This window comes from Rhinopithecus roxellana, chromosome 13 (genome assembly GCF_007565055.1).
Source record: "Rhinopithecus roxellana isolate Shanxi Qingling chromosome 13, ASM756505v1, whole genome shotgun sequence".
Taxonomy (NCBI): Eukaryota; Metazoa; Chordata; class Mammalia; order Primates; family Cercopithecidae; genus Rhinopithecus; species Rhinopithecus roxellana.
The window spans coordinates 82,752,307-82,776,941 of NC_044561.1; the positions used below are offsets into that span (position 1 = coordinate 82,752,307).

Sequence of the window (24,635 nt, forward strand, 5' to 3'; positions counted from 1 at the left end):
GGGGGAAGGAAAAAAATGACGTACTGGGTAATTTTGCCATTAGAAAGTCGTAGATGCCATTAAATTGTTCTGGATCATCATGACTTGTGCTCAGCACCCGCAGTTGCATTTGTCTCAGAGCCCACATTCAAACACAGTTGAATCGTGCACCCCTCAGTATAGGTACAATGGTATAGGCACAGGTCACTTTTTAAATAATTGGCCGTACAATCATTCCCAGAAGTATGAGAGAGTGAAGAATAAAGAGGCATTGCAGCAAATGAGCTTCCTTTTGTAGCCTTATCAATAGAAAAGAGGCTATGTTGGGGTCACCTGAGATTTTCTTTTTGTGGTCCAATAGTCTAAAGAAAATTGTATTTATGCTAACACGTTTTAAATACATAGTATTCCAGAACATCTTTTTAAAAAATACTTTAAGACAAAACTAAAAATGTTAGATTTGACACATCTCTATTTTATTAAACTGCTTCTGAATTTAGTCATTTTTAGTGTTCATCTGTTAGATAAGCAAGCAAGAAATACTTGTTCGTGGTGCTGGAGAGCATCCTTCTGCAGTTCCATGTGAGAGAACGAGAATCTCAAATTCCCAGAAGATGTCAGAGGACCTTACCAGCCTTTGTGGTTTCAGAACTTCAATTTTGGCCAACATTTTAATCTTTATAATCTAGTTTATTTTAGTCACACTTTGATTCTTTGTCACTTAAATGATTTCGTGTGAGCTTTCTCCAGCTTGAGATGGTACAGTCATTGTGCAGGAGATTGATCAAGGGTGTTCTTACGCCTGACAAAGCCTGGGCCTGAAAGAACTCTCAAGGGGTCTTGTTTTGGAGATCTTTCTAGTAAGGCCTCCTCAAAGAGGCCAGGAGTCTGTGATTTGCTTTTGTTCTTTACAGACTCTTTGTATATAAGATGATAAAACAAGTGGGCTACACTGCTAAGCAATGACAGTAAAATAACTTTGGGTGCAGGCTTAGGTAGCTTTGAGACAGTGAAAATGACCCTGAATTGGAAGCCCAGTGCATGTCCTGGGCCCGCTCTGTCACTGCTGCTCATGCACCCTCGGGTAGGTGGTGCCTTCACCTTCCTGAGCGCCCATTTCTTTTTTGTACAATAAGATGAAGATGATGTCATCTACCTCAGAGAGTTAGTGGGAAGATTAAATGAGACAATATGTGTGAACATGCCTTCTATACAGTAAGCACTCTTTAAATGCTAGGTAGGGGTATTCTTATCAGACTTAAGCAATAGTTATTTATTTCCTAAGCAAAGGTAATTTTATACATCCTTTTCTTAAAGGTTTGTCACAAATCTAGTTTCTTATACATTAGATAACAATTGTGTTGTAATGGCTTATGTTCTCTTATGTTCATATTCTTATGTTCATAGTAACCATTGAATTGAGAGTCTCATAAAGCACAACTGCAATGTGGAATAAAAGACGCATGCTGTTAATTGTTTAGAAACATATTCAGCAATACAAAGCATAGGACTCTGATGCAGGAGTAAAATTCCATTAGAAAATAAATTCTTACGAAGACCTCAGTCCCATCCAGCTGTAATGTGCCTGCGAAGCTTGCATGCCTTATCTTAGTACCAACGCACTAAGAAGACAGACTGTGTTTTTATGCACTTGTGCTTTTTAAAATCCTCACAGAAGAACATCAGTGGTGTAGTCTTTTTTGATAGTGAACTTTTTTTGGCCTTTGATTTTTATAATTCAATTTGTAAGCCATGACCCCTCATAAACTGCTGTTATCACCCTGATTAATAAAGAGCCAATTTGCTGTTGCAGCTTCGTCACTTGGGGAATGACGAGGTCCATATCGTCTGGTCTGAACACTCCAGAGACTACCGCAGGGGTATTATCCCAACCGCCTTTGGAGATGTTTCAATCATTATTTACCCAATGAAGAATCACATGTTCTTCATCTCGATAACGAAGAAACCTGAGGTACGTCGTTTTTATTGCATTATTATACTGACTCATAAAGCATTTGTCGTGTGATTCACTGTCATTGAAAATCAATGATACAAATATGTTAAAGGGGACTCTCATCCAGTTGTTGAATGTCTTACATGTATCTGAATTATGCATGCTTTATAGGAATTAAATATGAATTGGGATTTTCAAAGAATTTTTCATCATGAGCACAAAATTTTGTTATTGTATTACTTTACATTTTTGGAAATTATAATGTCAAATTTATTATTTTGTAAATGTTTTAAGTTTTCTAAATTTTATACTTTTGAAAAATTGTAACTTGAAATTTTGGGTATGTTGATTAATAATAAGAGTTGAAGGAACCCCATATCACATCTAGCATTTTGTGGAGAACCGTGGGTATGGAATCCAAGCTTGCCTGGTGTACAGGCACTTGCCAAACCTCTGACTGTGCTAATGGGGTCAATCCTGCAGGATTGCAGGCATGTCCACGAAGAGGCTGGGCCTCTGGAGCACGGCCCATGTGATGAGTTTCAACAATTGGAGCACCTTGCTGCAGAATCAGTTCAGCCATGTCGATTGGTATTGATCATGGGAAGAGCTGGAACAATCCAATGATCTGTGTGCTGTGTACTAAATTGGCTGCAGTTTCGATCCTTGTCATACCTTTAGTGGTATCTTAGCCATGCTTTATGTAGCAACTTGTTTTTGTTTTAGAATTACTAACAGAAGGGTGTTTTTGAAGTTCTTAAACATTAGCATATTAAGCCATCTCTCAAGAGGAATGACTTTGTGTTTTTCAGCTTGATAGTAAGTATAATCTTCATTTTCATTTCAAGTTGTTCTCCTGAAGGAGCTGAAAGTTACCCTTCTGAAAACTCTCTTTTAAAGCTTTGAAATAATAGACAACAGGTTTATTGTTCATATTAGGATTTATGACCTAATCTAAAGGGTCAATGTTGTGAGGATTAAATGAGCTAATAAATAGAAAATGCTTCAAACAGTGCATGGTCCAGAGTAAAAGCTACTTAAGTGTTAGCTCTTCTTTCTTCTTCTTTCTTCTTTCTTCTTTCTTCTTTCTTCTTTCTTCTTTCTTCTTTCTTCTTCTTCTTCTTCTTCTTCTTCTTCTTCTTCTTCTTCCTCTTCCTCTTCCTCTTCTTCTTCCTTCTTCTTTCTTCTTCTTTCTTCTTCTTCTTCCTACTATGGAGAGAGAATACTTAATGAATTCCAAGTTTAACATGCTTATTATTCTCAGAGTAGATGCAGTGCGGGTCAACTCCTGAATTCATAAAAGTCCCATTCTGGCTGTTGCAAAGCCTGACATAAAGGGAACTCTCTTTTCTATTCAGGGAACTCAGATGCCAAAAGTCACTTCATATTAAATATTTGTATCATTTTTTATTCTGATGTCCATGTGCGTAAAGCTTTCAGTTTTGTGTATGAAAATGGCTCTTGGTGCTAACATTTGTGTTTGTCCATGAAGAGCACTAGTTTAAAGAATTAAACTGAAAAATTTTAATATAAGGGAACCAGTGAATTTAGTGTCTTGTAGCTTTCAGAAAGAGGAAATGTGTTTCTTTAATATTTAGTATGGATTAATTGGCTTTATTAGCTCATTTTCAACATGGGCCTCTAAAATGTCATTTAATGTCACCTTTATTTTTAAATAAAAAACATGCAAGGCATTTTAATTCACTTTATAGAATCAAAAGTGATTTTTTAAAAGGTAGTACACTGATAATGCATGAATGTAATTATTAACATACCTTGTAAACTTTCTTATAAAATGTTTGCACATTTTATGAATTTGGCTATAAATTCTAACAAGATGAATTGAGCAAATTGCTTTCTTAATATTTTAATTCAAAAAGCCTAAAGGGAAGAAGAGAATAATGGCCAACTGGAAATTTAGTATTATCCTTACATTTAAAGTACAAACCATTACAATGTAATAAAATTAATCCAGACATTTCCAGGGCAAGTGTGGCTGACCTTTTGTTCACCAACCACTGACCCCAGGGTGAATGCAAGAGGCTTGCAGAGGGAAAGTCTGTTTGTTTGGCTTCAGTCCCTGGTATTTAAATTGCATTCCCTAATCAAATGAAAAGGCTGTCCTCTCTATCAGGTTACAGAATCCATGGCAACATTTGGCCTTTTATATCCATAATGTTAGCCTTTTTGTTTGCATCTAAGTAGAGACACCTGGAGCAATGTTAATATTAACCGATTTAGCATTAATAGCTTCATTATATAAGAATTTCTGATCAGATAGCTGTTACTTTTGTTATATTGCTTCAGCTTGTATTGTTGTCATTTTTTATCTCCCTGCTTGGCAACCAGGCAATGATTTGCAAATTTTTTTTGTCTTGATTAATTAAGCAATATAATTATCAGTAACCGTGATGCAGTCTTTGCTCAACAAAGCTTCTGAGAGAAAACAATGGTAAGTCTGTTAGTATGAATGCATTCCACGCGTCCCAGATGCATGAGGATATTATGGACAATGAGGGGAAAGGCCGCCTGTGAGCGAGGACAAAGGGTGCCACGCAGACTCGACACACTGCACATACCGCCAGGGACATGCTGCGGGCTCCCTGGGACACAGACGCCTCGTTAGATTACAGCTAGTCAGCAGAGATTAATTCTTAGCCATTTGGTGCAATAATTTACCCATTCCCCAGCCTTTTAACTAGTGTTCCTTACTGTGGAAGGGAAGGCTTTGTACTCAAAAGGTTTATTTAACCTTGCCTACTTTTAGGGATCTCCACCAAAATCATTAATTTTTTCTTAGAAATTGTAATGACGCAGCTGCTTGAAGTTAAGGAATATTCCTTTTGAAGGACAGGATATGCATAAGTTTCCAAAATTGTAGGTAGAGTCAAAGGCATTCTTCTAGCACCTGTATATTTCATCTGAGTATAGTATGACTCTGTGGTCTAAGTACATTTATTTTACTGTTCTCTGGGCAGCCATGCTTCTCTAAGAATAATTTTAATCCTTTTTTGGGAGAGAAAAAAAAAACCTCATCAGTACACAAAAGTCTTGCTCATTGGATAGAGTCATGCATATTCAAAGTGTACTTTCATTCACTCGGCCTCATTAATAGCGTATGTAATAATGTAGGGCTATTTGTAATACAAGCTTACAGGCAGCATTGCTTCCAAGTCCTTTGAAATTTAACATATTTCGCTTTTTCATTCCATACACTTCCCTTAAATATACAAATTATGTGCCTGGCAGAATCCGCCTCCTCTTAATAATACACAGCATTTGTGAAATGGTATGTTGAAGAAGTGTGGGTGTGCTTGTGTGAACGCATAAAACCCTCTCATCGGAGAGGGCCTGTTCACTTCTTGAGCTTTATATTGAACTTCTTTTTTTCATTAAAAAAAAAAAAATCAGTGTGCTTAGCAGCGTCATTCCATTGTTGAATTACTTTCAAAATAAGTCCATCTCCATAAACATTGACACAATCGTTCTTTGGTCATAGAAAAGAAATGTGTTATTGTTAGACTTATGTTTTTTCCAGCTTTTATTACTAAGTCAGCAGTCAAGGAAAGACTTGCATATAGAGTAGAAAGTGAGTGATTCAAGAGATTTGTTAAAATGCCCGAGTTGTTATTCAGAAAAGTGATTCATAGAGCCTCCACACTGCAGTGAGTACCCACGCTGCTTTCCCTCCCTTTCAGTATCTGGAAAGTAATACTGGTGTTCAAAGTGTTTGCCTTTAGAAATTTGCGAAGGTAAGTTTTAGTGGTTTGGGCATGTTTGTTTCCAGGCATAGTAGCGACTGACTGGTGACCGGTTGACCAGAGGGTAGATGTTGAGAAGCAGCCTTGAGCAGGAGCAGTTGAGATAAGAGGAAGTTTTGGTGAAGTGTCCTCCTCTTCACCTCAACCAGAGTGTCCCTTTTGTAAATGGAAAACATGCTAAAGTCCTCTGAATTCTGCTTACTCAGCCCTGGTACACATGAGCATGGAGAAAAAAATGATAGTGATTCAGTGATTTCTGAAAAGCATAGGAGGGAAAGTAGTAAGACAGGAGATGGGACCCCAGAGTTACAGTTCTAAGCCTACCCCAAGATGGTAGGTGTCTTGGGCAGATGTTTCCGTTTCTTTGAACCTTAGCTTCCTCAGCTGTGAAATGCTGGTTGAGAATCAAGGCTTCTCTGTAGTCCTTAAAGGGATTCTAAATGGCTTTTTTTTGGATCCCCTTGTTCCTAGCTGCCCATACCTTTCCTTAAGTTGTCCTGACTATCCCCAGAGCGTCATGGAAGTAGTTGCTGGCTCTCTTGAAGGTTCAGCAGCTGTTGTGAGTGAGTGAGAGAGAGAGTGTGTGTGTGTGTGTGTGCGCGCGCGCGCGTGCGCGCGTTAGTGTGTTCGTGTGTGTTCATGCATCCCTCTTCAGGGTGACATCTAGCCGAGGACCTGTACCTGGAGCAGGTGCCCAGAAATGCTGGGAAAAGGCTGATGTGCCAGAAGTTACAAGAGCATTTGCACGTGGGAGGCTGAGAGGAGCCTAGGATTGGCACTGAGTTTGAAAGGAAGTCGTTTAAGCTTACTAGTGTGACCTCATGTTATAGGGAGAGTGTTTGACTTTGCAACATGGTTATGTACATTTCTTTCTTTTCATTTTATATGTGCAGATTTTCTTAAATTTTTATCACAATCACAGCCAACTAACCTGTTTAAGATTAAATCATGCCCTTTAAAATGCTCTGGGAACTTCTCAGGGAAAATAAATAGTTAACCTTTGAATACACAAAGAATTATTTATTTAGAAAAGATCATTGAAAATACCAAACAACCAGAATATACTAAAATAGGTTATTAAATGGATTACTATGTTATGTTCTGTTTGGATAATTTATTATTATTGTTATTAGCATTATTTTTAGTAAAGGAATGACATTGAGAACTATGTGAAAAGGCATCTGTCATTTGCAGATGTTAAATTAAAATCAAATTTCTTCTCTAATTCATTGCCACTTATAATTAGAGGAATTCCCTAGATACAAGGGATTTGTATTATTCCTTTTGTCCAGTTTTTGAAAGACTGAGTCACCCACGAACAGTTGCTGAAGAATACTGAAGAACGTTTATTTATACAATAAGCCTTGATACAGATGGAAGAAAATCTATAGCCGACTATTATTAGCTCTTAGCCGCTGTTTTATCTTTCACAACAATTTGGCTTTTGAGAATTTCTTCTCAACTGATTTTCCTCAGAAGTTGACGTTATTTCCCCTTTTTTAAGTTGGTCTTTGCATATACATCTTCTTCTTGTTTGCTTTATCTTCTCTCCTTTGGCCAGCCAGAGAGCCAGCCTGTGTAAATGCATACCAAATGGCAAATGGTAGTGTAAGAAAGCAAAGCAGCTCTCATTCTATGCCTCTGAGCTGCTCAGTAGGAAGGAGGGCCTTTTGACTCAAGAGACAGCAGGCTCCCCAGACCCCTCGGCATTCAACTGCCTAGGTTCCTGCACACAGGTGCACACAGTGTCAGCCACTCAGCCCAGCAAGGAAGATGGGTGTCCAGAACACACAGAACTTTTCTGTGAAAAAGAAAGAGCACTCATTGCCCCAGAATCAAAGAATTTATCTTTACAGTAGTAGTTTCTGTGCAACACTTGAAACGTAGTAGTTTGTTGTTGTTGGGTTTTTTCCTTTTTTTTTTTTTTCATTATCACTTTCATTACAACTCCACCTCGCCAGTTACTGGACTGCTTTTAGTATAAGCCATAAGAGGAAGTACACATTTTTTTTATGCAGAATATTTTTTAAAGGAACTCTTTGAAGTGTGGTGTTACTAAAGATAGATGGAAGAAAGGGTTATTCTTTCTTATTATTTCTTATTTGTACCTGGCAACACGAATGATCTTAGACTATGAGTAGGTCCTTGATTTTCCTCTTTGGAACTAACTGAAATGCCTGTGTTTTCTACCAGCACTATCTTAGAGGGAAAGCTCATTATTAGTCATCACTAGTAGAACTAACAGTCTCATCCTTCTTTGCTCCCATTTGAATTCTCACAGGCCCGACTGCTTCCTCTGTGCTATAGATACCGATATCAAAATAGCTTTGCCCAATCTTTGCAGTTTTTAAATCTTTGTGTTTTAATTGTGGAACATTTTTCTCAAACCCACCAAACAGAACTGTGGAAGTGCAAGAAGGTTACCCAGGACCCCAGGGCCACTCCCTTCACCCTTCCCCTGGCCTTTCATGCATCTCCATGAAGCAAAAGACAGATGGTCATGAGAGGCCTTATTCTAGAAATGTCGAAAGGGGCAACAGATTTGGTTAATGCCCAGCAATCAGTCCCTTGGGAACAGGAGTGCTTCATTCAGTCAAGCAGGCAACATCTATAAGGATAGGAGAGAGGAATTGGGAATACTCTCTTATAAGAAACTTCCACTACCTGTGAAGCAGTATAGTGTTATTTGAAAGTGGATTTGGGTTAGTTGTAAATGTATTTTCAAAATTTTATTGGCAACCACCAATAAAATATTTTTTATATAATATGCTGAGACAAGGGAAAAATTGACTCATACACAATTCTCACTTAAAACTAGAGAAGGCAGCAAATGAGTGGAAGACCAAAAAAAAAAAAAAAAAAAAAAAGCAAAGAATAAGGACAATGAATAAAATACATGTCAGTGGTCTTAAATATATCAATTAAAAGAGACTGTCAGAGTGGGTGCTGAAGAAGCCAAGACCCAACTATTTATGTTGTCTACAAGAGACCCACTTTAAATATAAAGATACAGTTTAAAAGTAAAGGAATGGAGAAAGATATACCATGCTAACACTAATCAAAGAAAGCTGGAATAACTATATTAATATCAGATGGAGCTAACATCAGAGCAGGGAAAATCATCAGGGGTACAGGGGACATTACATAGCAGAACCTGCAAGGCCACAGTGAGGAGTTGGTCCAAATCCTGAACTTGATGAACTAGAGCAGGGGTGTCCAATCTTTTGCCTTCCAAGCACCACATTGGAAAAAGAACTATCTTGGGCCACACATAAAATACACTAACACTAATAATAGTTGATGACCTTAAAAAATTGCAAAAAACACAAATCTCGTAATGTTTTAAGAAAGTTATGAATTTGTGTTGGGCCACATTCAAAGTCATCCAGGGCCACATGTGGCCCATAGGCCATGGGTTGCACAAGCTTAAGCTTCAGCAAATCAGTTAGGCCCTCTAGCCTTCATCTCTTGCTCCATGAAGTAGGGATAAAGTGCTGGCCTCTAGGGGTTGTTGTAAGTATTACATACTGTACACTGAACACTGAGAAGATCAGAACCTGGTCCAGTAATTAGGGGTCATAGTCATTGAGCTCATCATCAAAAATGAAATGTTCCTGGACTTTTAAACCCCTTATCTATGATTCTTTTGTTATTTTGTCTTAATCTTGTAATCCAAGAATATCTATTATGTATATTATTTTCGTCTCTAATCACTAAGAATCATTGACTCTAAAGGCATCAAAAGAGAATCACTTATAGGCCCAAATAAGTGATGAACCATCTGTAAAATATGTTCATGGAGATGCCATACTATTCCCATATTGACTTTCTCATTATTTGGAAATCCCTTTCCGTTTCTGGCTCAGGCTCTGCAAAACAAAATATAAATCTGTCTTTTTCCCACCTTCAAGAATCTAGCCCAAGCCCAGTGAACCATTTCCTGAGCAGCCTCTCCTCAGAGAGTGCTGCTTTGCTGGTGCTACATGGAGTTTTGTGTTCTGGAGGATGGTGCGTGGCCTTCCCCTTCCCACATCCCACCCTGAACCATAGAACACACAAGAAGACATTTAGGATTGAACACAGTTTACTTTTCATAAAATGTTTATAAAATGTTCAGTGCATGGACTCCTTGGTGTTTCTGGTAAATAATGTGACTACTATTGTATTTCCCAATGGGAAAATTATTGTCTTTTGGTACAATATCTTAGCAGATTTATCTGTTACCCACTTTGACATCTTAGGCATAAATGCACAAGTACAAACACATCCTCTCAATTCATAATCCCTGTGGAATTGTGAATTTCCCAGAGGGGGAAACTGTGTCAGATCCTTGAATCCTAAATCTCAGATGTGAAGGGAGCATTTAAGTTGTCTGTTCTGACCTTTATGCAGGACACCCCTGACGGCATCCTTACCCGTGTGTTTGTACACCAGCATCACTGGAGCACAAGACCAGCTCAAAGTCCACGTAGCTCTCTGAATATCCAGAAACTACTTTTTTTCCCCCTTTTAGCCTCTCATTTTTATCCTTCATTATTTCCAGTCTGGCACTTTATTCTCTCATTATTCATTAGAACTTCTTGATTGTCTGAGATTTACTTACAGGATCTGGTTAGAAATGTGGGAAAAACATGTTGTTTGTAGTTCTAATGAAATGCCCCCAAGAAGTTCTGTTTTCCTAAGTCTGTTTGCAGGATTTAGGGTATTGCACATGGTTTCCCTAACGTGTGAGGTCGGTGCTTTGTTATTGGCAGATCACCAAGAGAAGACCTGCCCTGTAGTATGAGGTTCCACAGATCTCGTACAGGTTGAGCCTTGATGGACGATCCTGATGCCTTAGTGATGAGGAAATTTTACCTTTGGCGCAGCTGGGGCCAAGCTTATCAGGACAACCGTCCTTGGCCAGGTGCTTACATGGAAGCAGCTCTGGTCTGCTCAGCCCAGTGGCAACCCTCCACTTGCCCATTCTCGCATGTGTGTAGAAACTTTCACAGTTTCTTTTCTTATTGGCTTCTTCACCTAAAATTATTTTCTAATTCACTGTTGCAATATTCCCTACCAGTTACATTGATCTGTTTTAGAGATTGTGATCATGATTGCAATTACTATTGACTTCACAGACCCTTTCTTTCCATCATTCTGTGATGGGCACTGGTATTTCTCTCCAGGTATAAAAACATGGACTCTTTCCTACCTGACTTTACCATTTTGGTTTCTGGCCACCTAATTTGTGAGGAACACCCAACAGATCTGCAGCCTTTCCAGTTCTCATCACCCACCAGATCTTATCTCCTACTGACACACAGTGAGGGTGCATTCAGTTCAGCCTTTCCATTAAGTAAAAGATGGGAAACTTACCTGGTGCTCTGTATTGCTTTCATTTGGATGACCAGGACATGAATTGGGTAGATGAGCAGGGGTGGGCAAGTACAGCAGTGCAGTCTTGAGAGCAAGCTGATAATTTCTGCAGGGCATTTTGTCAAGTCCCATATCATCTGGCTTCCCACACCTTTTCTTCAGCCTTTTCACTTATCTCCATGCATTTCCGTAAATACCTATTCCAGAGCTTTCCATTCTTCTCAGATCCAGTCTAGGCCTCTACACCTGCCTGACTTCCTTTTGTGGCCCTACCTCTGACTTCACTTTGCTCTCAGGAATCCCTCAGGAGCGCTGTGCAGCCCTTTGCCATGTTCTATCCACAGTCTTTCTGTTTATTTATCTGTAATACTTTAATCATTAACTGTAGGCACAGCATTCATATAAACCAGCTAGCACTCAGCTAAATTAGAATCTCTTGAAATGCCCTTTGGGGAACCCTGCCCTAGAAAAGACAGCCAGACCCACTTCATGTTCTCATTCCTATTTTTACCATTTGTCCGGAGTGCTCCACTCTTCTCACCATGAATCTCTGCCAACACCCATGATCATGACCACCTCCTACATGAAGCCTTCTATGGCTTCTCTCAGCTAGAAAAGAACTCTCTGTAGCTTCAGAATATTTTATCTGTGTCCACCCTAAAGCTTTTTTTCTCTTTTGCCTTCTTGAATACATAGTTTTACCTCTCCTACAAACTACTTACAGTTCAGAGTCTTGACTTTTTCATATCTGTATTCCCCCACAGCCCTTAACAGAACTTTGATCACATGATGCAAATGAATAACTGTTAAACAGATGGCATGTGAAATCTCTGCCCCTTTTGACCCAGAAAGATTCACTGTATCTTTAGAATTTTCAGACAAAGTTTTAGAGTCTTCTGAGTATTCATTTTTCCCAAAAGCTGTATCTTCTGTTATTTTAGAGAACTTAGTTATATAATACAGAGATAGAAATGTAGAGAAATAAAAATTCTGTTTTTCAGAAATAAACCTTACATTTCTCTTAAGATTTTTACATGTATCTCAAAATTGTATGTTGTTGTTGTTGTTGTTGTTGTTGTTGTTGTTGTTGTTGTTGTTGTTGTTTTACCTTGCCTCTCATTAGGACAGTACTATTTGCAACACGCTTTTGGGGTTGGTAGGGCATTTGAACCTTTTAGTCACTCTGTGAGGCCCATAGGGCAGACAACACTGCCCTTGTGCTCCATACATGTATGTAGTTGATATGAGTGTAAATAATTTATCCAAGAGTACCTGATTCTGGTACCAAGTCCAGCATCCTGAATCCCAGTAGACTGAATCTCTTTAAGAGTAGAGAGGTATCAGTTTTCACACCTGTATGCAGATGCTTTTTATATTCTGTGTACACATCCTGTGTTCACATTATAGGTATATGTGTGAAGTCTAGGAGAAATTTGAATTCTAGACCTTTGTATTAAGTTACCCACCTCTTCCATGATAAAGGCAGTGCCAAAAATCTGGACATAGAAATCAGTCATATCATTGTTATGAACACAATACCTGCAGTTTTTTTAGCAGAATGAGTAACTGACCAAACTGGGTAAGTTAAGCCACGTACATTCTTCATTTGTCCTTTTCAATGTGGCCTCCCTCTCGGCAGTATTCCAATCCTGGAGGCTGGAGGTTATCTGTGAGGAATCGGAACGGAGTTCGGTTGTTCATTATCCTGCTTTGAACAATCAAGATGTCTGCATTGCATCCTTGAAAGATTAATCCCCACAAATCAAATGGGTATTTTCAGATCATTTTCTGTGTCCCAAGGATTCTTTTTTGTCCTTGCTCCAACAACTGGGCACGTCCTTGTGCTGGCATGCTGGCTAGTGTTGCAACATGGACTTCAGTGTCATCACTTTGCTGCAAAAGGCTTTCTTTGCTTTCACAATATCTTGCCAAGAAGAGTCCCTGGATATGAAGTGTCTTCATCTGGACCCAAACCTGAGAAAGAGAAATTAGTTTGGGCTGCACCTTCTAGGTGTGTGCCTCCCCTGAGCACTGTACTTCTTTAGTCAAGGAACACATGATAGGGGCTCCACGTGCAGCTCCTAATCTGCAGGTGGTAAGGAAATTCAGTTTGTGTGCAGTCGTGGAAAATCTTGTTAATCCCCAGGCTTTGGTCATCATGCTAGGAGAGGGCACTTAGGAGTCACTCAGAAACTTTAGGTGTTGTGAAATATACACGCTCAGCAGGATGAAATACTGAGATAAGGTTCTGTTTAGGACTAATACTTGATGTCGTCTTCCATTAAATTTACCATTGAGCATGGGATCAGGAGTGAGTGCTCCATGAGAAACCTTCCCCATCCACTTTGTACAGCAGCAGCACTGTTTTTCCTGGCAGGACCACTCACCCTGTCTATACTGGAGTCTCCTTTACTGCTTCAGTGTCCAGTGGTCTGCAGAGCCTAAAATACCTGACCATCAGTTTCCACTTCCCACTGAGAACACTGTCTTCTTCTAGGAAGTACTTAAGTACCAAAGTACTCCTTAAGTACTAAAAACTAAAGTCAGAGACTATCATCATAGGGATAGGAAAAAAGGACATAACATATCTTATGGGTCAGTATCCCCAACTTATGGGGGAGTATATCCTAGTTAGCTTGGTGAATGAGTTTTCAGCAATCATCAAACAAGCAGGAGGCTGTGTGGGTAGGCCCTCCTGTAACTCCACTGGTCCCATGTGCCTTACTCATACTGTCACAGGTTGGGATATATCTTGTTATGAGGTAAGGCAAGTCCCTACCCAGTTCTTCTTTGGCTTTTTTAGTCAATTTCATTTCTATAAATGTCTCAGAGTCAGCTTGTCAAGATACATACATGCAATGCATTAAATCAATAGGTCAGTCTAGGAAGGAAAGTCACAACAATACTGAGTCTTCTAGTCCAGCAACAAATCTATCATTTCATTTATTTAGACTAACATCTCTGAATAAAGTTTTGTAACTTTCTTTATACTTTCCTTGTTAGATCATTTTATATTTTTATGCTTTTGTAAATAATATTTCCTTTTCTAAACATTTGTTGCTGGTGGACAGAAATGCATTTGGATTTTTGGTGAATTTATTCTGTATCCGTTGACTTTGATGAACCCTCTTACTAATTCTGACCATATGCCATAGATTATTTTGGAGATTCTGTGAGTACAGTTATATCATCTAAAAAAAGACAGTTTTACTTCTTCCTTTCTACTTCATAATCCTCTATTTGTGTCTTGCATTACTGTATTGGCAAGGATCTCCAGTGCAAATGTTGGTAGATGTGATGTAGGGGGACATTTCATTTCTCCTTCACAGTCTCCCACATCAGGTTTTCAATGTTTCACTATTTAGCAGTTGCTCTGGAATACTGTAGATATTCTTTAACAGATTAAGGAAGTTCCCTTCTATTTCAGGATTGCTAAGAATTTTTTTCCTTAACTGGATTTTGAATTTTATGAAACACTTGTTTAAATGTCTTTTGAGATGATTACCCAAATTTTGTCATTCGGTCTATTAATGTGGTTGTATACAGACTGATTTTTACTGAGAATTGTGTTCTTGGGATATACCCGACTTGGTCATGATATTGTTATTTTTGCACATTATGGAATTGGCTTGCTAATATTTTGTTAGGGTTTTTGTATGCATGTTCATGAGTGAGACTGGCCCTTCATTTTCGTATTAAGATTGTACTAGTCTAATGAAATGAGTTTGTTTTCTCTTTTCCTATACTATGGAAGTTTCTCCAAAATAATAGTTATTTGTTCTTTGAAGATTTTATAGAATTTGCCAGTGAAGGCATCTGAGCTGGCTTTTCCTTGTTAAAATGTTTTTTTCTACTATGTTTCATCTACTTTAAAGCTCATAGAATTATAGCTTTTATATATCGTCTTGTGTCTGTGTTTGCTAAATTGTATTTTTCTTTGCATTTGGCCATTTCATCTGAATTTTCAAATTTATAGCATAAAGCTATGTATTATTTTCTAAGTATCTATAGTTGGATTCATTTTTATTTCTAATATTATTTATTTGTGCTTTTTTTTTCTTGATTCACCTTGCCAAAGAAATGTCAATTGTATTAGACGTTTTTCAAAGAACCAACCTTTTTTTTTTTTTTCAACTTTTATTTTAGATTCCAGGAGTACATGTGCAGGTTTATTACCTGGGTATATTGCATGATGCTGAGGTTTGGAGTATGAATGGTCCTATCACCCAGGTACTGAGCTTAGTACCCAATAGTTAATTTTTCAACCCTTGCTCCCCTCCCTCCCCCTTCTACTAGTTCCCAGTTTCTGTTGTTGCCATCTTTTTATACAATTTTTGTTGTTAACTTTATGTCCATGAGTCCTCAGTGTTTAGCTCCCACTTATAAGTGAGAACATACGATATTTGATTTTCAGTTTCTGTGTTAATTTGCTTGGGATAATGGCCTGCAGCTGCATCCATGTTACTGCAAAGGACATGGATTTGTTTGATTCTTTTGGTTTTTCAGTACTTCTTGAAATGGGTGCCTATCTCATTGTGTGGCAGTCTTTATTTCTTTGTAATATGAGCATTTGATTCTACACGGTCCCTGTAAGTACTGCTATAAGGTATAAGTTATAAATATCTACTAGTCTTATTTTATCAGTTAGCTTGACATATTGCTAAATTTCCATTTCAATATTTTGTTGACCCATGAGTTATTTAGAAGTGTATTTCTTAATTTCTAAACGTAGAGGTTTGTGCCAATTATCCTTTTGTTGTTTATTGTCGATAGCTTTTTGGGCACAGAATATGGATTGTAAAATTCCCACCCCTTGATATTTATTGAGATTTGCTTTATGACCTGGAACAGAGGCCAACAAACATTTTTTGTGAAGGGCCAGATAGTAAATATTTTAGGCCTTGAGTCTGTCACAACTAAGTAACTCTGCCATTATTGTGCAAAAATAGCCATAGAAAATGTGTAACTGGGCCAGGCACGGAGGCTCACGCCTATTATCCCAGCACTTTGGGAGGCTGAGGTGCATGGATCACTGGAGGCCAGGAAATCGAGACCAGTCTGGCCAACATGGTGAAACCCCGTCTCTACTAAAAGTACAAAAAAATTAGCTGGGCTTGGTGGCACAAGCCTATAGTCTCAGCTACTTGGGAGGCTGAGGCACCAGAATCGCTTGAACCCAAGAGGTGGAAGTTGCTGTGAGCCAAGATTGAGCCACTGCACTCTAGCCTGGGCAACAGAGTGAGACTCTGTCTCCAAAAAAAAAATGAAAGTGTGTAAGTGGATAACTCTGGCCATGTTCCATTAAAACTTTATTTATGAACTGAAATTTAAATCTCATAATTTTCACATTGCAAAATACTCTTTTAGTTATTTTCCAACTATTTACAAAGGAAAAAAGCATTCTTAGCTTGCAAGCCATACACAAGGAGGTGCCAGGTTGGAATTAGACCCTGCTGACTGTATTCGTGGATCCTTGGCTGAGGATATGGTCAATTTTAAAAAGTATTCTGTACATGCTTGAAATGTGTTTTCTGCAGTTGTTGGGTAGAGTATTTTATATGTTTCCATTATGATGAGTTTGTTAGTTGTCTTGTTCAGATCCTCTGTATTCTTGCTGTTTTCTGGAAAACGTTTCCTTGGAAATATATTAATATTGAAAAGGACACAAATTGTAAGTGTACAGTATGATGGATGTTTTCAAAGTGAACACACTTGTGTAATTCCACCCCAGATCAAAATAGAGGGTATTGCCAGCCCCCAAAATTCTCACTCGTGCCCCATCTCAATCACTAATACAATGAAAAAGTGGCCACTATTCTGACTTTTGGGCCTGTTGATTCATTTTACTTGATTTTGAACTTTCTGGGAATGGAATTATGTAGTATGAACTTTTTAGTGTCTGTTTCTTCCACTCATCATTGTGTTTGAATTATTTTAATGATGTTGCATGTCGTTGTGGTTTATTCATTTTCATTACTGTGGAATATTCTGTTGGGTGAATATAACACAAACTTTTAATTTGTTCTCCTCTGGATGGACCTTGTGGCTATGTTCTGTTTGGTGAATATGTATAACTTACCTTTTCATTTTTGTGATGGGCAGAGTTTTAGAAATTTATATAAAGTCTAATGTATTTTCTTTCTTTTATCATGTATGCCTTTTGTACCCTGAAAAATCCTTGCCTATCCTAAGGTCGTGGTGATTTTCTCATATTTTTTTCTAGAAGCTTTATGGTTTGAGCTTTAATATTTCAGTCTATAATCCTCTCAATTTTTGTGTGTGATATGAGATGGAGGTCGAGGTTCACTTTTCCATATGGCTTTCCAGTTGTTCCAATGTCTTTATTGAAACAGACTTTTTTCTTCCACCAGACTGATATGCTGCCTTTATTGCAAATCAATTACCATGTAGGTATGACTCTATTCTTGGACCCTGTGTTTTGTTTTATTGAAATATTTGTTTATCCTGGTACCACTATAATGATTTCTTAATTATTATATTTTTATAGTGTGCCTTGAAATTAGGTAATATAAGTCTTATTATTATCATCTTGACTAATTTATGTCTTTTCATTTCCATGTGAACTTAGAAGTATTTGGTACATGTATATTTTTTAAAAGCTTGCCAGAATTTTGATTGGGTTTTGTTGAATCTATAGCTTGATTTTAGCAGAACTGATATCTTAACAATATTGAAACTTCCAGTCCATGAACATTGTACATCTTTCCATTTATTTAACTTGTCTTTAATTTATCTCATCATTGTTTGGTAGTTTTCAATATAGATGTCTTGCATATTCTTTTACCAAATTTATTCTGTTTTGATGCAATTATAAACAATGTTTTTACAGGTCTTTTCCCAATCGTTGGTTGCTAACATTCAGAAATATAATTGATTTGAGGAGTATATTGTTTGCTGAGACTTATCAAAATTCACTCACTAGTTCTAATTAAATTTCTTTGGACTTTTCATATACATAATTGTGTTATCTGTGAATAAAAACAATTTTACTTCTTTCTAACCTTTATGTTCCCTTCGTCTCCCCTACCCTTCTTCTTTCTTTCTCTTAATTTTCTTTATTGTAGTGACTAGGATCTTCAAAAATGTTGAGTAGAAGAGGTGAACACAGACATCCTTGCCTTTTCAGATCCCTTTTAGAAAACACTTAATCTTTCATCATTAATTATGACACCTTTTTTTCCCCCTTTAAGCTCTCATTAAATTGAGGCATTTCCCTTCTGTTCCTGGTTTGCTGAGCGTTTTTGTTCTGTTTTGTTTTTCTAATTATGAATAAGTTAAATTTTATTTAATGCTTGTTCTGTATCTGTTAAAGTCATATTGTTTTTTTTTTCCGTATTTTGTCAATGTGAATTTTTGCACATTGCTAAAATAAATTGCATTGATGGATTTATGAATGTTAAATGAACCTTGAGTTCCAATGGAAAATTCTGCTTGATCAAGATATATTGTCCTTTTTTAAAAATCTTGCTGGATTTAATTTACTAAAAATTTATAAAGGATTTTTGCATCATTGCTGAGAGATGTTAGTCCATAGTTTTCTTATCATGTCAGCTCTTTATGGGCAGAGACAGTCTCTCATTCATTATTGTATCCCAAGCCCCTTCACCAATGCCAACCACAGAAAAGGGGCTTTACAAATAAATAGTTTTTGAGAGAAGTTAAAAGACCTAGGATGGAGACCCACATTCATTAACTTAAATTATTTAAAATATTAATGAATGTAACTCATTTAGCAGGTATTTGCCTTCCAATTGTGTGTCAGGTACAGTGCTACTTAGAAGGGATTTTCTTCCTCCATCTCTAGCCACTTCTTTTCTAATTGTTTCTCATTTCTCTAAGCTCTAAACATTGGAAAGCCAGAGCGTAGAGTCCTTGAGTCTCTTTTCTTGATCTTTTGTTGATGTTATCTGATCTCATGGCTAGAAGCATCGTCTCTAAATGAACAGCTCCAACCTAGGCCTTTCCCCTGACTCTAGCATGGTATATCTACACCTGCTCAATACATCATCACTGGATACTTAGCATGTCTGAAGTTGAGCTAATGACCCTCCCTCTCAGTCTTCTCCATTTCAGGAAAAGGTAGCTACAGCCTTCCAGTGGCCAGGCTAGAAACTGTGTCATCATCCTTGACACCTCTCTGTCTCTCCCATCTCATTAACCATCCTCAACAAATCCTGACAACTCTACCTTCAAAATGTATCTATCACCTTTCTCCACTTCTGCTGCCATTCTGATCCAAGCCATTACCATCTCTTGCCTAGGTTATTTAGTAGTCACCAGCTAGTCTACATAATTCCCCTTTGCAGTTTTCTCAACACAGGTGCCAAAACAATACCTTTGAAATGTAAGTTAGATCATATCCCCTGCTTCCCTAAACCCTCAGGAGGCTTTGATCTTACTCAGAATAGAAATCCTGAACCCTTAAAACTTCCTATAAAGCCCCCTTGTGATCTGCTTGACTTTAGCTCTTAATTCTTCCTTTTACTTGCTTGGCCCCAGCCATGGTGACTTCCTTGCTGTTACTTAAACATAGTAATTCTACTCCCACCACAAGGCCTGTGCTGTTACTTTGCCTGGAATGTTCTTCCATTAGATATTCTCATAGCTTGTGGTTCATTCATCACTGTCTTTAGGCCTTTACTGAAATGTCATCCTCTCCTTAAAGCCCTCCCTGGCCATTAGAGCCAACTGGAGACCCCTCCCAAATATCAAGTTCTATTGCTCTTCCCTGCTTTATTTTTACCTTAGCACTTTTCCTGCCTATCATATATTTTATATGTTTATACTGTTTATTATCTGAAATCTCCAATAAATTCCAAGCTCAATAAATTCAGGGATTTTTGCACTATTCACTGTTGTTTCCCCAGTGAGAAGAACAGTGTCTATCACATAATAAATATTTTCTGAATACATGAATAGGCAAGTAATAAGTGAATGAATGTAAGAGTTACATGATCTCATGGAGCTCATGTAAGAGTTGTAATCTCATGGAGCTTACAATCTCCATATTAGTGAATAAAATTAAAGAAATTCTAATGGGGGAAAAAGGAGAGAAAAGAAATAAATCCAAAAAAGGCAAGTACAGAAACTTGTGAGTTTTCCACATAACAGAAATGGGTTCAGCTAAGAAAAGCCAGTCTCTATTAAAAACAGAAGCCGGGTGTGGTGGTGTGACTGTAATTCCAGCTACTCAGGAGACTGAGGTGGGAGGATGCTTGAGCCCAGAAGTTCTAGGCTGCAGTGGGCTGTGATTGTGCCCCTGCACTCCAGGTTGGGTGACAGAAGGAGACCCTGTGTCAAAAAAGTAGAAGGAAATGAAGGTAATGCAGTATCTTGGAAGCAGAGTGGGGAAAAGTCAAGAAGAATGAGGACTGTGTGGGACTTTGTAGTTGTTGACAGGGATTGTCATCATCTCCTTTAAGAGTTAATATACATCAGGACCCATGGCAGGAACATTACCAATTCCATAACTGGTTTCAGATGCATGCAAGACTAGTGTTGTGCAGTGAAGCATGTCTGTGTATCTTGCATAATTCACATGATGTAGGCACTTAAGAGCAACGCCATTTCTATAAATGACAACAGAAGAGAAAAAACGAATAACCTGGTAAGATTTTGTCATTGAAAGTTTGGCTGGAGAATGCCTAGTAGAGGAGCATTGTGGAGCAGTCCTGCTTCACTCGATTTGAAAGCCCTGGACCTGCGTCCTGTTAACATCAGTGTCTGCTCTGTGGGTGACAGCTTACATGCTTATTGCAGGTCTGACATCAGTCAGCTACTCTCATATCTTTGATTTGACTTTTACCAGTTTTTAAAATTTGTTTTTCCATTTCAAATCAACAGGTTCCATTTTTTGGGCCTCTGTTCGATGGAGCCATAGTGAGTGGGAAGCTGCTGCCAAGCCTTGTATGTGCCACGTGCATCAACGCCAGCAGGGCTGTGAAGTGCCTCATCCCACTCTACCAGAGCTTGTATCTTTTTGCTTTAAATATATAACTTACTAACCATCCCAGAATCAAGATTCCTGGCAATTTTTCATAAGAGGTAAGCATTCAAAACTAAATTGAAGAGGAAAGAGAATTTTTTTCAGTCTCTGTTAAAAATAACATAGTGTGGTTTTTCATAGCATTTGTTAATTTATATTAAATATAACAATTTTGTGCTGCATTAAACTTAGAGTTTACTTTCATAATTTACTCACATACGTTTGTGTCTGAGAAGCTGTGACGACTATGAGATGCTCATATCTCCTTAGGTATTTTGCCCCACGTTCAGTCTCATCCTGTATCCCTCTTATTTGTGGCAGCCCATTGTGTATAAGGTGGGATGCTGAGCAAAACGTATTGCTCATTCAGAGTGCCTACCAGAAACCACAGCAAATGAAATGACCCCAATAAATCAAAGAATGTGGCAGGTACCGCATGAGAACTGCAAGTAGGTTTCTGGAAGATCTGAGGAGATAGAAATTGCTTCTGGTTGAGAGGACAGGGCCGCCTGAGAACTGCAAGTAAGTTTCTGGAAGATCGGAAGAGATAGAAATTGCATCTGGTTGAGAGGAGAGGGAAAGGTGTCCTGAATTAAGTTGTATTTGGACTTATCAATAGGAATAGCTAGACATTCTTTTGTAATTTTCCCAAATCATTGATATTTTCTTCTCTAGTTCCTGATTTTGTTTCCAAAAATAGAATAAATTTCACTCCTAAAATTTTTTCCTCAAACATTAATTTGCCTGCCGTAATCCTTAAATTCAAGCATGATCTCAAGTTATAAGAAAAAGAGATTAAGATGGGTGACCTCATAAAATTGATGCAAAAAAATTTTTTTGACCTCCTAATAAAACTTAGAATCTCTTTGTTTCTAACTGGTATTGATAATAATTTGAAACATATTGTGTTTGACCTCTATATATACTTCTCCCAACCTAATAGTAAGTGATGTGTTGCTATAGCAGGTGAGAGTTGGGGGTGGATGAAAACTATCCCATGTGAATAGATACAGTTCATAAAAAAATACCTCTCATTAAAATCCTGGTCACTTCATTGACTGATATTCTGCCTTTAGATTAAAAAAAAAAAAAAATACATATGCCATGTGGCAACTTAAAATTATCATAGAAATGAGTAGTAGAAAAGAGCTATTAGGTCCCATCTGGTCCCTCCCCCAGGGGCTAGGGCAGCATTATTCCCTTCAGTGTACCCTTTCGTGCTTTGTCCAGACTGGTGGTGAGTGTTTTGGAGATGGCATTCTTTGCAGTGATTTCCACAACACTCTAGTCGTAATCTTATGGCTGGTGTCAATTTGGCCTTCAGCATGGAGTTTTTATTTCACATACTGTTAAAAAGAGCCTCTTGGCAGAAATGAGAAGTGATTGGTTTGTCAGTTTGCATGTCAACTAGGACGAGCTGGGCACTCATCAGTCAAGTATGTTGGACCAAGGGACCAAAAAAAATTGTTTTTTATTTTACAAATGAGAAAATTCCATTTTATATTAATTCCATTGTGACTTTTGTCATGTCACCTTCTCTACTTATTGAACTTCTCATTATAAAATACTTGCTTTGTTGTTTTGTTTAACACTGCTTTCTCAAATAAGAATGTGATACAATTGGAATAATTAGGTTTAGGGAAAACATTATTTTTAAAAGTTCAAAGGATACTATTCAGCATCACTTTGAAAACTTTTCAAGCAGTGACACATCAGGACTAATGTGGATACCAGCTTGGGCTACTGATGCTATCGTGTGTTAGTAAATGTACTCTAACTCACAAAATAGCTAACTTGACATCTCAAACAACAATATAGTATAGAAATTAGGAAAAAGGTTTAAACAACTATTATGTTGATCATTATCAATATTTTAAACTTTTTTTTTTGTCTTGTACCTGGAGAAAATTTAGTTGATGTTATTCAAATAAATTGTTTAAAACAAGAAATAAACTGTTATACATAATTTTTTATAGAGATGGAGTTAGTGGGAAAAACTTTGCAATCATTTAACTACTTTATTCTTTTAATTTCTATCTGGAGAAGGGCTAATATTCAGGACAGAAATAAGGAATATAATAAGAGAAAAAAATAGAAAACAATAAGGAAAAGGGTGTTTTGGATTTTTACTCTTTAAAAATTACCAATTTTAAGAACTGTGGGCCAGGCATGGTGGCTCATGCCTGTAATCTCAACATTTGGTAGGCCGAGGTGGGCAGATCACTTGAGGTCAGAAATTTGAGACCAGCCTAGCTAACATAGCAAAACCCTGTCTCTAGTAAAAATACAAAAACATTAGCCGGGCATGGTGGTACACGCCTGTAGTCCCAGCTACTCGGGAGGTTGTGGCAGGAGAATTGTTTGAACTCAGGAGGCGGAGGCTGCAGTGAACCAAAATTGCACCACTGCACTGCAGCTTGGGAGGCCACAGAGAGAGACTCTGTCTCAAAAAAGAAAAAACTACCTAAGCTATTAATAATTATTTCCTTTATGTTTTGTTAAATCCAAGTCCACATATGGTTTAGCAAAAGTCCATTGATTATGTCATACCTTATGTCTGAAATTTGCTGCTTCATTGAGATGAGTCTTAGATTTGAATTTTGAAAACCACTGAATAACTTAACAAATTCTGATTATAGGTGTCTTGTTACATTTATTCATTTTCCAAACAACTATTGTGGACTCACTATTGCCAAGTCCAGTGCTAAGAGCTGAGGCTACAGCAGGGAGAAAGGTAGACCAGGTTTGTGCCTACATGCTTCACAGAAAAAACCCGCACATTGATAAAAACATACATGAATTGAGAGAAGTTCAGTAAAGAAACTTTTAATAAATAGAGAGTTTGGGTAAAAAAGGATCAAGGCACAGAAAGGCCTATCCAAGGAGAGAGCATTTGGGCTGAAATTGGAGGGATGAGAGAGACACAGTCCTGAGAGTGGGGATGGCGTTCCAGGCAGAGGGTACAAGGACTCAGATTGTTAATGAGTGATAAACTTGCGTTTTTCCAGGATTGTATACATTTTCAAGTTCATCAGGTGCTTGTGATGGACCCAAGAGCCAGATTCCAGCAGAGATGGTGTTCTGGTTGATCCTCGAGGAAGTCAAGCTTGCCTAACTCTTTCTGCTCATGCCCACCTTGGAAGTTCTCATCTTAGCACAGCATCCAGAGTAAACTCCCACAGCTGCCTGATGTCAGGTGCAAAAGTGGGGAGGGAGTGTAGGGCCCACCCCCACCAGCTTGTGTAATCTCCCAAGGGCTGAGGAGATCAGCAGTACCTTGGGCACACCTAGAACCAGGGCTGGCTATACAACCTGAGGGTCCCAGTGCACAATGAAAATATAGGGCTTCTTTTTCAAAACATAGGAAAAAATGCCTTTAAAGCCCCTAAAATATAAAGGTTTTCCCATTTTTCTGTAATCTCTCAACTTGTCATCATATTTTTTATTTGCTATTTAATGTTATTCCAAGTAAAGAAATGTTAAAAATTTAAATTGTTAGCTTTATTTATTTATTTATTTATTTATTTATTTATTTATTTATTGAGATGGAGTCTTGCTCTGTTGCCCAGGCTGGAGT

The 24,635-nt window shown here is 37.9% G+C and overlaps 1 protein-coding gene across 8 annotated transcripts in view; it reads left to right on the forward strand.

The window, feature by feature from the left end:
- The window catches only part of RALGAPA2 (Ral GTPase activating protein catalytic alpha subunit 2), a 329,915-nt gene that overhangs the window by 223,529 nt on the left and 81,751 nt on the right, over positions 1 to 24,635 (forward strand). For 5 of the 8 annotated variants that reach the window (XR_004052562.1, XM_030914151.1, XM_010369111.2 and 2 more), the window contains 2 exons: positions 1,793 to 1,951; positions 20,917 to 21,044. Coding sequence is in view for 7 of the 8 variants with exons in the window: in XM_030914151.1 (XP_030770011.1) it covers positions 1,793 to 1,951; positions 20,917 to 21,044 (287 nt within the window). In the remaining variant the exon portion in view is untranslated. Of the gene's footprint in view, positions 1 to 1,792; positions 1,952 to 20,916; positions 21,118 to 21,328; positions 23,008 to 24,066; positions 24,512 to 24,635 lie in introns of those variants that run through there. The other 3 variants (XM_030914152.1, XM_030914153.1, XM_030914154.1) reach the window with 3 other exon arrangements.